This window comes from Lethenteron reissneri, chromosome 20 (genome assembly GCF_015708825.2).
Source record: "Lethenteron reissneri isolate LAM-NWPU_2019-01 chromosome 20, ASM1570882v1, whole genome shotgun sequence".
Taxonomy (NCBI): domain Eukaryota; kingdom Metazoa; phylum Chordata; class Hyperoartia; order Petromyzontiformes; family Petromyzontidae; genus Lethenteron; species Lethenteron reissneri.
The window spans coordinates 10,754,414-10,768,196 of NC_083798.1; the positions used below are offsets into that span (position 1 = coordinate 10,754,414).

Below are 13,783 nucleotides of genomic sequence, written 5' to 3' on the forward strand. Positions count from 1 at the left end.
AACGTACATACACACGAATATGCGCGGATATGCTCGGATACACACGCGACAACATCCGCATGGACACTAAAACACAAACATATGCTTAAACACAATAACAGACACATACAAATGCAAGAACATAGAAATAAGCAAAAAGACGCACAAGCACACATCGGTGATGAACACACAATGAACAACATACTTGGCCACCGTTATCTCCCCAGTGCTGATGTATACACACCGCACCCGCTATTCATTTATTGCTTGCTCTACCTAAGGGAGGCCCAGGACTGGTTCAGATACCAAATGTATTTGAAGTTAACCATGAAATGAACTCAAATGACCGCGTTTATAGTGCAGTGTGAAAACTACTGCACCACTGCTCAGCACACAAACACACGCACACGCAAATGTGTTTGTGTATATACACACACACGCACATGTGAGAACAGAGACACACACAATAAAATGCACAAACACATTTACCAGTCAGGCTTTGGCCCAGAGTAAACAATATTCATGGAATACCAACACTTAAAAAGGAGCACAGGCAATGCCAGTAATTAGTTTGCTGGACATTCATACAAATACTCAGCGTTATGTATGCACAGGATGAAACTGCTTTCAGACATGCAATGCTAGCCACACCACAGAATCAGCGCAGCGAGAATGTGATAGCGGCTTAACAGGGAACGGTGAGTCACTGCACTTGCTCATTTGCACCACGAGGGCGCGGTGTTCAGTGCCGTCTGTGGTGGATCAGTGGGTGTGGGTGAGTCCACCAAAAAGGTGTCCACCAGCCCCATCAGCCGCACGAGGACGATCCACCGCTACCCGGGCCATATCGTGCCCAGCGATCTCCAGGCTGAGCCTCACACCCCACCCCACCCAGCGTTGCCAACTCTTTAAAGTGGAAAGTTACCAAACGAACCTCAAAATGTCACCAGATAGACATTCTTAAAGCCTCTGGAGCTATGCACTTTTACATCTAAATTGAAAACTAATTTCTTTACAACTCCTTGTTGTTGCGATTAGTTTGTTAGTCCTTCCGCCGCACCTCCGATTAGCACGGATGGCTACATACGGTGAAGCTCAAGATAGATACTAAAGATATCAGTCGGTAATTTACCAAGTGTTACGCATAGTAAAGTGATACAGGAGCCTAATGTATGATTTTTAAAATTTTATTATTGGTGATACAGAATCCTTAATTCACACCTGGAATTGCTACTAGAACCTAATTATGCCCCTTGTCTCGGACAACCACTCGATACGTCACTTGTCGTTTTGACAAGATGCCTTCACCCAGGGCAAACCAGAAAGCCACTGGATTTGCCGATAAATCGCCGAGTTGGCATCACTGGAAAACACCTCGCTTCCGGCAGAGGCTGCGGGGGTGGGGGGGGTCAAAGGACCCTCAAAGCCGCACGAGCGAGTAAGGGGGCTCATCAGCCCCAGAGACAAAAACGCTCCTTCACACGAAGCGGGGAAGCCTCGGTGTTGATTTAAGTTAATGACGATGGCAGGGCGCGGCCGGGGCCTAGTGAAGGCCTGGCCGTTTTCCCAGCGAGCGCCGCGGGGGCCCCGGGGCTGTTTGTGCACGGCCGGGGGCCCCGCGGGGAGCGAGGGGTCGGCGGTTCTGAAATCTGCGGCCTCCTGCCGGGGCTTAGGCTTTCCAAACAGATCAAATGCCGTCCCTTCCGTGAAACCGCCGCGCCAATCTCTTGCCTCAACTCCGCCTAGGCCTCAGCGCCTGCCCTTGTGAGGAGGGACTGCAGTGTGCATCTGTCTTTATGAGGCACTTCACCATTGGTGGCTGCTGTTTAAGGCACTTCGCTATTTGTGTTTATGTTTAAGGCACTTTGCCATTGGTGCTTGCCTTTTAAGGCCCTCGACTATTTCAGTATTTTATTTAAGGTATTTTCCTATTGATGTCTGCCTTCTAAGGCACTGTTATTCATATTTATGGTTTAAGACACTTTTCCACTGATGTTTATATTTCTATTTCAGGCACTTTAATTAACACTTGAACACTGGTGCCTGCCATTACAAGCACTTTACACCCGCGTGTAACATTTCACACATGCGATGTCTCCTCAATGTGCCAATGTGGACAATGTTCGTGCCTTTCGAATCGGTCATTTATAGCTGCGAGGGCCCCAGGAATGACACTTTCACAAGCATCGGATGCCAGTCCACGTTCTCCCTGCCTTCTCCCCTGGATCCCAACAACTCAACGGCCATCGTGAGGAACGGGGCGACCCAGGAAGATGAGCACCGTACGTCAGGGCGAGAGCGGTAGGGGACAGGGGGCATAGGGAATGAGCGACGGGAGTGACTATGGGGGGGGGTGATGGGCAATGCTCACCCAGTCCACGATGAGGATGCGGCTCAGGTGCAGGCGCTGCTGAAGCATCCGTGCAGTGACCGCCACGGAGTTGAAGATGCAGAAGCCCCTGCGGACAATCGATCAAGGCCAGAGGAGGGTGGGGGGGAGGGCGGGGGAACACGATGTCATGTGATCAACAACTGCGGCAGCAGAAGCAGCGGCGGAACAACAATTGGAGTAATGTTAACAATAGGCTTGTTTCAATCTTGTCCTGGATAACGTTGACATCCACTGACGAATGAAGGTCTCCGCATGCCATTGCCATCTCTTGCAGTCAGTCTTGTGACGCAACAATCCATCTAGTTCGTGGACGCAAATTTTTATAATTTGCACGTCATTTGAATAAATCCTCAATGTGCACATGCACGGTCTGACGGCGTGATCGCAAGACTCGACAAATTGTAGTTACACATTTACCATCGCCCACCCAGCCGGGCGGCATCACAAACAAGCACTCGACCCCACAATCGTGCCGTGGCGCTCTGCAGCTATACCAGGTCTTCCTTTGCAAACAGAACTGTCGAGTCTCAATTAAGCTCTCGCTTGGTTACGAGTGGAGGCCGTCACCCACTCACATGCCCGAGCGCTAAGAGATGAACGCCACCGAGCAGCACTCACATGGCGAGAGACTCCTCCGCGTGGTGTCCTGGAGGCCGCACCACAGCAAAGCCGTTCTGGCAACGACAAGACGCACACGCGGGCACACTCGCGCGTAACTACACATGCGCGCATTCACAGGTGGACAATAATCCTCCATTTATCATTAGGGACGGTTGGGGCAAGTGCCGTTAGCGAGCACCTATTAAGGCCAGAACAATGCACGAGGGGGGTGGGGTGCGGGGCCAGGTGCTGGGTTGGCCGACGTCGCGTTAGCTCACTCCACCCGTCTATGGGCGTCACGGCCCGGGCTGCCAGGCCTCGCCGCCACTGCCCTGCGCTGCCTCCCGGTGGGCGCTGCCGCCGCCGCCGCCGGCCTCACCTTGAGCTCCCCGGTGGCCACCTTGAAGGCAACCTCGAGGACAGAGCCCACGGCGAGCCGCGCCGCCATGGCCGAGTGGGCCTCGTTCCAGATCGTGTCGCTGTCCACCTGGCCAACGACGACAAAAGCGCTGGAGTTAGCGGGCGGTTAGCGGCGGTCACCGGTTATCAGCGGTAAGCTTAATCCAGGCCCAAAAGCTTGCATTAAGCAAAAACCACGACTGGATATTCTATTTCCATTTCTTTAGCATTCAAATGCGACTGCATCTGAAGACACTGTACAGGCATTTTTATTTTTCAGAGCAGCAATCGGTCATGGGCACAGGAAGGGAAAGTCTTGAGCCTGGAACAGAGGCAGGTGTTTGACAGCACAATTGGTGCTGATGCTCTACAGATAGTAAGGGAAAGCGCTGTTAGTGAGCAGCCATTCAGACTGGCACGACAAATTAAGTGTTGGGGTATCCAGCATCACACCAAGGCCAAATAACACGCACAAAGACAAAGATTTCCCGCGGAGCCTTTAACAGACTGTCGGGGCAAGCGCTGTTAGCGAGCACCTGTGAAGGCTAACACGGCACACGAGGGAGGTGGGTGGCCTGCACAACGCCTGGTTGCCTCTGTCTCCTCAGTGTTGATGTTTACACACAGCAACCAGGTACTCATTTGAGGGGAGACCCAGGACCGGTTGAATTTACATTGCTTATGGCTTTATTTTGGTGATTTCGAAAAGTTTTTGGTTTGGCCATGTTTGTTTGTTGTAGTACGGAGTTAGAATGATGGCTTTAATCTAAGTTGTTTTGTGGTTGTTGTTGTTGTTTGACTTGCATCCCACTGGGATTTTTGCACAGCGTTGGTGTACGGTGCTTTTTTTATGAAAGACTTTGCAGTTTTTTCCTGGATTTTTCTGTTTGCGCATAGTCACTTTAAGATGTTTTCTTGTTCATGCTTTTTTGTTGCAGTTGCACCCGATGCAAGAGCCGAATGGCTCACAGGGCTATACCAAATAAATGAAACTGAGAAAAACTGAAATATTCACCACTGTTATTGGTCACGAGTGGGTATCGAACTTCGTAGCGAGGTATGGTAACCACTCTGCTACCGCTCACCGTGTCATTTACACAGACACACACAAAGATGTCACGATTAGCTTACAGGCTGTTGAAACACACGAGCCAAACACACGCACAGCTTAAGAGAACGTCACAACAGCCTAATGAGGTTACGGATTGTGTAGCCTCGTGAGCAAAACCCAGGAAATTTGCTCAAATTAGTTTTGCATTAGCGTTGCTACTCAGCTGGTGGAAATTGTAAAACCGAGGATGCATTTTTCCACAGCTGTAATTTATTTACTTCACGCACGCTGAAACAAGCGCGGGATGGGAATTCGTGCAAGCATGCGCGCGTACACACGATGATTTCATTCCAGAAAGAATTCTTCCTCGAAACGCGCGTCGTCGAAGAGAGAGCAAAAAACGCTCAAGAATAAAAAAAACGCATTTCGCTTTGTGCGGACAGAAGCCAAGAAAACAAACAAAAACAAACCCAGGGCCATCATCAAAGGCCAAGCGCCAAGCTCATGTGAACAGAATGAGCCCTCCACCCCCACCACGGAGGAGATCCCCATGAACTCCTCCTCCTCCTCATTCCCCCCGCCCCCTGCCCCCCACAGTTCCGGCCTCCTGTGGCAGATGGCGTCAATCTAACCTCCTGTGGGGGCCCGGCTCCCACCCCCTGCAGGGAGACAGGAGGGGGCACGAGCACGGGGAGGGCGGGGGGGGGGGCACGCATGCAGACCTCATAACCCACCCCCCTACAACCCAACAACCCCAAAATCATTCCCTAGCCGGCTCTACAAAGTTCACGGGCCCAGGCTGCGGTGCGATTCTCGTGATTTGTTTGCGCGTCCGCCGTAGGCGCGGCTGCGTCGGAGCGGGACGATCGCGGCCGGAGGTGCCCCACGAGCACCACGTGGACGTTCGCCGATGCGTCGCGGAACAGCGCGGCGACGACGGCGGCAAGAGCCAGGTTTGGTGATTTATGGCGGAGCGGAGGCGTTCGACACTAAACTGCGGTCTCCTCCCCCACGCCGCTCTCCCCCGCTTCTAGCGGGGCGGCAGAGCGGCACCGTTTTACGCGCAGTTTACGAGAAACAAAAGATTCCTCGCCCTAAACCAACACAAACACCGACGGGCGGCGGTGGCGGCGGCGGCGACTGGGGCAGCTGTCGGCGGACGTCAAGTGTGGTGCGAGTGAGCGACGGCGCCGTCTCGTGTGACACGAATGTTGGCGTCTCTCACCAACGTGTGTCACACGGCGCCGCCTCCAGCTCAACAGGAGCTCCAACTAACAAATGTCGTGCAATGCGTAAATCGAATCGAACAGGTGAGATGGCGCCAGGGTGAAACCTTCTCTTCTCATGGGGGATTGCTCACACCACTCGGGTCCCCGAGACTTTTGACTTTGCCAACAACGCACCGACAAGAAAATAAACAAAAATATCCAACGTGCCATAGGTGCATAGAATGTTACCTTTCACTTACAGGTGGCCACGCCTAAACCCAGCGACTCGACTCGCCAGGATGTTCATCCTGGGGCACGAGAGCAAGCGATGGGGGCGGAACCTCCGAGCTCAACAATAGGACTCGCTAAAGGAAGGAAGTCGATCGACCAATGGGACTCGGCTCATCAGCAAGGAATGCCTGCGCTGCAAAGGCAGTGGCCGTGGCCCCATGTGTTTCCCATCCGTTTGCGTTCCCGCGGCGATAATTGCATTCGGTGTCGCGAGCGCACGCGCGCGGCCATGAGCGCCGCCCGGGCGCACGGGCCGGCAACAGCGCGCGTGGCGCCACCAATCAATTACGCGCGCCAGGCGGAACGGCGCGCAAGCCGGCGCCCTGTTTGCGAGCCGCGTTGGCGGGGCGGGGCGGGTGGCACGACCGACAACAGCGGGAAAAAAACCGATATCGGAACGAGGGGCGGACGCGCCGATAGCGCGTCCTCGCTCGACGCAAACAGGGGGTTTGAATAACGCTGACGCGCAAAATGGGGAGGAGGGGGGGACTGCTTACGGTTTGGCCGAGAGCCACCGCTTGTCACTGATTCTTTGGAAGAAAAATAAAAACAAAAAAAACGTTAAAATTGATGTTGTTTGTGCACTTTGAAGTGCCGTTTTGAGAAGGGGCCCTTTCATGTCTGTAAAACTAAGAATGATTTAGCACGTGCAGGGGATCAGATGGAAGGCGGGGGGGGGGGGTTCGGCAAAAGCCACGGATGGGAGACAAGAATGGGAGGAAAATAACACATCGTGTCCTAAAGAGTCTCATGAAAAACGTAGCTTTGTTTTGATTCTTTTGTTTCGCTCAACTCAAAGGGAACACAAAATGCTGGTGTTTCCCTTGGCTCCCGACAAAGTCAAGCGGGCCTCGGCCCCAACGTCTCCTTGCCTGCTTCGAACGACAGAAATGAGCACGCGAGTTACTGAGCGCCGTGCGCGTTACAGAGGGGACCGTGGGGTGCCATGGAAGTGAGATGTTAACTACCTCGCCTGGTATACAGGAGGTCCTGGGTTCAATCCCAACCCGAACGCCTGCTGTATATTTGGAGTTTGCACGTTTCTCTCCCGGTGAGCATGTGGATTTTTCTCTGGGTCCTCCAGTTTTCCCCTCGACATTTACAATCAACATGCATGCTTCACTCCCGGGAGACTGGAGTGTGGTCTCCAGGTGAGGGGGGAACAGCTGCCCTTAGTGGAAAAGTTTAAGTACCTCGGGGTCTCTTTTGCGAGTGAGCGGGAGATCGGCTGGCGGATCGGTGCGGTGTCCGCAGTGATGCGGGCGCTGTACCGTTCTGTGGTAGTGAAGCGGAAGCTGAGTTCTCGAACAAAGCTCTTGGTTTACAGGTCGATCTACATTCCCACCCTCACCTATGGTCATGAGCTTTAGGAAACGACGGAAAGGATGAGATCGCGGGTACCAGGGAACGAAATGACGTTTCTCCGCAGGGTTTCCGGGCTCACTCTCCGTGATCGGGTGAGCAGCTTGGCAATCCGGGAAGAGCCTCAGATTCGAGTCGCTGCTCTTCTGGAATGAGAGGAGCTAGTTGAGGAGGTTTGGGCACTTGGTAAGGATGTCCCCCACTAGACTCCCCCTGGAACTCTGCCGGGCATGTCCTGGGCCAGCCCCAGGGCTGGCCCAGGACACACCAGGGAAAGGGAAATCTGGACTGCCCTACTCAACACGCTGCCGCCGGGACCCTCACCAGGACAAGCGGATTGAGGAACGAACAAACGACGCATTTAGGGTATTTGGCTGCTTCGTTGAGCTTTCATGTGGGCCAGGTCGCTTCTGACAAAGAACTGCATAGCTCGGTGGGCCTTACCTGGTAAAATAAAAATAGCTGAATTGAATAAAGACGCATGTGCCAGATCGAGTGAGGCGGCAGCGTGGTTTGCACGATTCCTCCTATTACTGAGTAAATTAACAAATAGGCTGCAGAGCCTCCGCGTGTTTACATTGGCTCCGGCCATTTAAAGCCGACCCATCAGGGGAATGAGATAAAAACGTTATTATTTGATTCAATTGGATTTTGCTGCTTTTAGCTTCGCTACATCCACATTCAATTTTCGCCTGCACGGGGGGGGGGGGGGGGGCGTTCAATTCGCGCTCAACGGTTTGAGGCAGCCTCGTGCATAACGATTACGAACGAGTTTATTTATAGCGTAAGTTTCCAGATTAAAAACGTCTCCTCGCTCGTCCCCGCCCGCACGCCTGGCTCCTCGCTTGCCCGATTGTGTTTAAGATCCCCGCTCAAACGACAACAACAACAAGGCCAAGTGCGGCGCGAGGGGCTCTGGTTCCTGCATTTGGAAGCCCGTGGTCTCGCGGGAGGCATGCACACGCACTCCTCTCCTGCTGCGGTGAGCGGTGAGGGGTGAGAGTGGATGGGGGTGGGAGAGGGGGGTGAGCGGGCGGTGAGCGAGCGGAGGGTTCGCGCAGGTGTGGCACGCACAGTGCGGGTGAACTCGCCAGCTCGCAAGCCCCCAACGGTGAGTTCATTCCACACGCACTTACAGCTTCCTCTGGGGCTCGGCCAAGGTGCACTCATTTAGCAATGTCTAACCTAAGTGGATTTCAAGTCCCCGAATAGAGCGGCTACTTGGGTTTCCACGCGTAATGAGACAAATCCACGGTCGGAGAGCGCACGCCGAGTCGCAGGGCGCCCCCCCCATTCCAAACCGTACAGCGCACGTTCCGCAAATGTTTTACAAATTTAGTACGCGCGCGCACACCCACGCGCGCACCCGTGCACCCACGCACGCACCCATACGTACGTGCATGCACGCACGTACCCCGCGCACACATGCACGCACGCACCCAAGCACACATGCACGCACACAAGGCGAAGCCAAATCCTCTCCCAACGTGTCGCACCCACTTTGTATATTCATCATTAGCCGTGTCGAGGTCAAAGAGGCTGGTACCATTATATACGCCAATCATAGGGCCGCCATGACGTGAACGCGAACCGGAAAGACGGAGCAGCCTGGGTGATGAAGAGTGGAATTCGGGATTGTCTGCAGGATTCAGAAGAATTTGAATCCAACTGGGAAGAGCTCCCAAGCCGGGGCTGCTAGCCGAGTTGTTCCCACACTCCGCTCCGTCGCTGTTTTTGCAATAAGCTAGGAAGCACGAAATAGCGTGTTTGATCTCTCTCGGAGAAACCCGGGAGCATGCATTTAACCCATCAGGACTCGGCATGGACGGGTGAGTGGCAGCTCCAATTGCTTTGCCAATCACGTGGTCAGGTTCCCCTGAAGGACCCTTGAGCCTCGCAGCGCGGGCTCTCGCTCAGGCTCTTTGGCAGGAATCACAAACTCACCCCGAGGCCTCCGCACGGCAGCATCACCAAGGTCTTCTGAGACGACGGCCCTGGGGTGGGGAGAGGCGGGGGGGGGTACAGAGACGGACGGACGCGCCGTTTCAACGAAACCGTAATTTGGTTTATCGCGCGGGTCAGCGTCGCCGCAGTCGCGGCTCTGTTGGCGGCGCACGCCTCGACCTGCCGCTAAACCGGCGTTCACAAAGAACGTTTCTCTGAAGGGAGCTGCCAAAAAAACGAAAACCACAAAAGCCGCATCGCCGAGAGAACATAGGAGGCCATTTTGATGGGAAGCGGTCGTGTCGTTTATTTTAGTATTGCGTTTCGTTTATTTGTGTTTTTTTAAGTTTGCAGACCGAAACAAAAACACCGCCGATAGTAAAACCCAAGCTGGGACCAAGCGGGCAGAGAGAGGGGGAACGGAGAGCGGGGGGGGAGAAGGATTCTTGCGGAGGAGCTCTCTCCCCACAAACAATGAGCGACTCGTGCGACCACGAGCGGCAGCGGCCGTCCCCAAGCCAACAGCAGGGCGGGAGGGGCGCCACAGAAATTGCGGTGGCTTGAAGGAGGGAGGCCAAGCTGAACACCAGAATGGTGGTTTGGGCGTTGCCGCGTTGCGTTAACGCGGGGGGACGCGGCCACGCGGGCGGGGGAGGGGGCGGGGCGGGGCGGTGCAGGACGGGATCGCCGGGGGAGCGCCGGCGCTGTGACCGACCGGTCATGTGGGAGACGCATGGCCTGTGGGCCTGCGGAGGGTGAAGGCCCTCTAGGTAGGAGCTCCTCATAAATGATGAAGAGATGGAAAACAGGCTTTTCGTGATGGCAGCTGCAACGCAAGTTTTGACACTCAATTACGCGTCCGCAATATAATCCACTCAGGCGCTGGCTAGCGTTGGGCTTCTTTAAAATCCGAGATTCGGGGATTGGCTTGTTTTTTTTTTATTTTATTTGTTTTTACCACAGGTGACAAACAAGCCAAATTAGGCCGGGCCGCGCGTGCCTGCCGGCAGCGGCGTTGGTCACGAGCGGGCAGCGACAGCAGAGCGGAAGGAGTCCGAGAGAGCAGCAGCGGCGGGGGAGGGGCGGCAGCGAGGGAAGCGAGGCAGGAGAGCGCCACAAAAATTGGCTACTGCTGGAGAGGTGGGGGTGGGTAGTGGGGGGGGGGGCTCAAGATGCACAGCGAGGGGAGGGGGGCGCGCTGGGGTGAGCTGCGTGCAGAGAAGAGGAGGAGGGGCGGTAGAGGTACACCGGGGGCACACGGCACAGTTGGGATGGGCGGGGGATCGGCCCACGCATGGCAGTACCGAGCAGCTTCTTGTCGAGACGGTGCTGGCTGAGCGAGCTGGCGCCGTAGAGCAGAGTGTAGCGCTCGGAGTGCACCGACTGGATCTCCTCCAGCGTGGCTTTCCGTGGCCGTACGCGCTACGGCAAAGGCAAAAGACAAAGATCCCCCCCCCCCGTGTAGCCTTAACAGACTGTTGGTGCAAGTGTCGTTAGCGAGCAGCACCTTTGAAGGCCGGCACGGCACACGAGGAGATGGGTGGCCAACACCACGCCCTAGTGGTGATGTTTACACACCACACCAAGTTCTCATTTGAGGCTGAGTCAACCTTGGGGAGTCCATGACCCATTCAGATAATCATCACTGGTATTGGCCGTGAGCGGAATCGAACTCAGGTCACCGGGTTTGTAGCGCAGCGCGCTAACCGCTACACTGCCGCTCCCCACAGTTCAGATGTCACAAACAAACACACGTGTATGAACTAGTGCACAAGCACACACGTGCATTGCACACTCTTACGCAAGGTGCCGCCACTGAACGAGATTTTGACAAATTAGGCCGACGGTCGTGGGCGAAAACCCAGAAACGCGACGCCGCGTTCACCTTTGCCCCAAACGACCTCGCGCTTCCACAAATGAAAGGCGCCGCACGGAGCGAGCGATACGAGTGGTTTGTGGGAACGCGTTTACCTCGAGCGTGGGAACACACGTGCGCAGGACATGCGCACACACTCGCACAAGCGCGCACACACACAGGTGCGTGGGTATGCCGGCACAACGTTAACGGTGTTAACAGGCTGCAGGGCTAAGGGATGTCAAGGTCTGCATGGCACGCAAAGCGTTTGGCGCGGCCTGCACCACCCCGAGACGTATCTGTCTCCCCCACTGTTGATGTCAATACAACGCACCACGTGCTCATTGAAGGTGCAGTTGACCTAGGGGAGGCCCGGAACTAGTACAAATATACGAGCGAGAATCAAACTCGGGTTGCCGGGTTTGTAGGGCAATGCGCTAAACCCACTGTACGACCACTCCCAAATAACATTCATGAATAATACTGCCTAACACCAGAGGTGTGGACTCGAGTCATGTGACTTGGACTCGAGTCAGACTCGAGTCATGAATTTGATGACTTCAGACTCGACTTGGACTTGCATAACAATGACTTTGTCCCACCTCTGAGGTGTGGACTCGAGTCATGTGACTTGGACTCGAGTCAGACTCGAGTCATGAATTTGATGACTTCAGACTCGACTTGGACTTGCATAACAATGACTTTGTCCCACCTCTGCCTAACACTCACATAAGCTAGTCTGCAACATCATAATGGCTCAAAAGACAAGCCAACGGGCTTGGGCAGAACGTTTCGCTTGAAGCATCAATCCCCAGTGGACGAGTCTCACGAGTGGCAGGCCAGAGGAGCGAACACGCCTGAGAATTCGTACACCGTGGGGACGGAGCAAGGTACTGAACTTCTTTTGCACCATACATAGCCATCCATGCTAATCGGAGTTATGGGAGAAGGACAACAAACGAAACTCGTTGGCAGGTGACAAATCACTGAGATCACAGGACCGCGAAAGATGGCGGAGGCGGCTTTAGCGGAGGGCCTTCCATCCAGCGGTGGACGGAACACGGCCGACGTCAAAGACACTCACCTCGCACTGTGTGGCGAGCCCCGTCTCCTGCAGGCGCGACCAGATGCTCTGGATGCGCCCGGCGTGCTCCGGGTGGAACGTGTTATCTCCGCAGCTGCACTGGTGCTTCTGCATCTGCGTGTCATACGCCAGGCCTGCGTGCGTGACCGGGGGGGCGGGCAGCACGACACAGGACAGCGCGACGCGGGTCAACACAGCGTCGAGACGCGCCCGCATCTCAGGGCGACGTACAAAAGCAAATTCACGTTCTTTGGTTCTTTCGGTAAAGTCACGTAGATAGAAAAATAATCAAAAATAAAGGTAATAAAAATAAAATAATAATAAAATACAAACCACTAATGTAGACTGTAGTCTGGTTCTTAATCGGAGTGAGTGTACTGGCAGTCTATAATGTACACTGTAGCCTGGTTATTAAGTTTGGTGAGTGTACTGGCAGTCTATAATGTAGACTGTAGCAATGGTTATGAATCTTGGTGAGTGTACTGGCAGTCTATAATGTAGACTGTAGCAATGGTTATTAAGTTTGGTGATTGTACTGGCAGTCTATAATGTAGACTTATTCTTGGTTCTTTCGGTAATTGGTTCTTTCAGTAATTTAATTTACAAAAGCAAGTTACAATAGCTGGGCTTGAACAGGGGCAGGGAGCCGAGGGTCTCTACGCGAGGGTAGGGAACGTATCGTGCGTCGACAGAAAATGTACAGAAACAGTGTTTTACAAGAGGCACTCATTGACGTGCATCCCTTATATCAATCCGCTGCGGGATGAGGGCCTCCTCCAGCAGCAATCCCAAAGGCACACACAGGTCGGGCATGAACGTGTGCGTGCCGCCGCCACCACCGTGCCCGCACACCTGTGGTGAAGCGGAGCGGGCGCGGGGGCTCGGGCGCCGGCGCTAGACTGGTGTACGCGGGCGAGGAGCGCGTGCGGATGAGCGGGCGGTGCGCCGTCAGCCCTGCCGCTACCCCCGATGCCGCCAGCTGCGCCTGGTACAGGTGCAGCTGCTGAATTCTCTGCTGCTCCAGCAGGTGACCCTGGGCACACGGTGGGAGAGGGGGGGGGGAGAGGGGGGTACACGGGCAGCACGAGCGGTCACCAGGGGGGGGGAACGGCGCTAGCGGTAGCGCCCGGCGCCCCCCGGGGAGGGCGGTTCTCGACCCCGGTTTGCGGGTGGCCCCGGACCCGTCCGGTGGGGTCCACGATCTGAGAGGAGGCAGGTTCCTCGTGTGAATGGCAAGGGCCAATTGGGTCGTGCGGGGGTGGCTCTTGCTCAGAGAAGAGGCAGACCCCCAGGCCGAGATTGCGGGGGGGGGGGGGGGGGGTCTCCTGGGCAGAGCAGGGGGAGCAGCGTTCCATTAAAGCCGAGTCGTTTCAGCACCGGCAAGGGGAAGGTTGTTGTTAAGGCTGCGAGGCCACGGCAGCCAGCGGTCCCGGGGTTGCGGGAACATTCCCGTGGCTAAACGCAACAATTAACGTGCAGGAGACGCAGAGCGGCTATCTGGCCGCTTTGCTTGGTGTAAGCCGCAGCGAGGAGAGCATTTGAATAAGACAATGAAGACAATTTATGAAAGCAACATGTTTTTCGTTTGAAAAACAAAACAGAAAAACGTGCTCCAATA

The 13,783-nt window shown here is 54.9% G+C and overlaps 1 protein-coding gene across 2 annotated transcripts in view; it reads right to left on the reverse strand.

Moving 5' to 3' along the window:
* LOC133344747 (histone deacetylase 4-like) overlaps positions 1-13,783 on the reverse strand; it is a 100,153-nt gene that overhangs the window by 27,176 nt on the left and 59,194 nt on the right. For both annotated transcript variants that reach the window (XM_061554866.1, XM_061554865.1), the window contains exons 13-19: positions 13,018-13,198; positions 12,166-12,299; positions 10,531-10,648; positions 9,227-9,276; positions 3,351-3,458; positions 2,990-3,045; positions 2,351-2,438 (exon numbers count right to left, since the gene is read on the reverse strand). In XM_061554866.1, the coding sequence (XP_061410850.1) occupies positions 2,351-2,438; positions 2,990-3,045; positions 3,351-3,458; positions 9,227-9,276; positions 10,531-10,648; positions 12,166-12,299; positions 13,018-13,198 (735 nt within the window). The remainder of the gene's footprint in view (positions 1-2,350; positions 2,439-2,989; positions 3,046-3,350; positions 3,459-9,226; positions 9,277-10,530; positions 10,649-12,165; positions 12,300-13,017; positions 13,199-13,783) is intronic.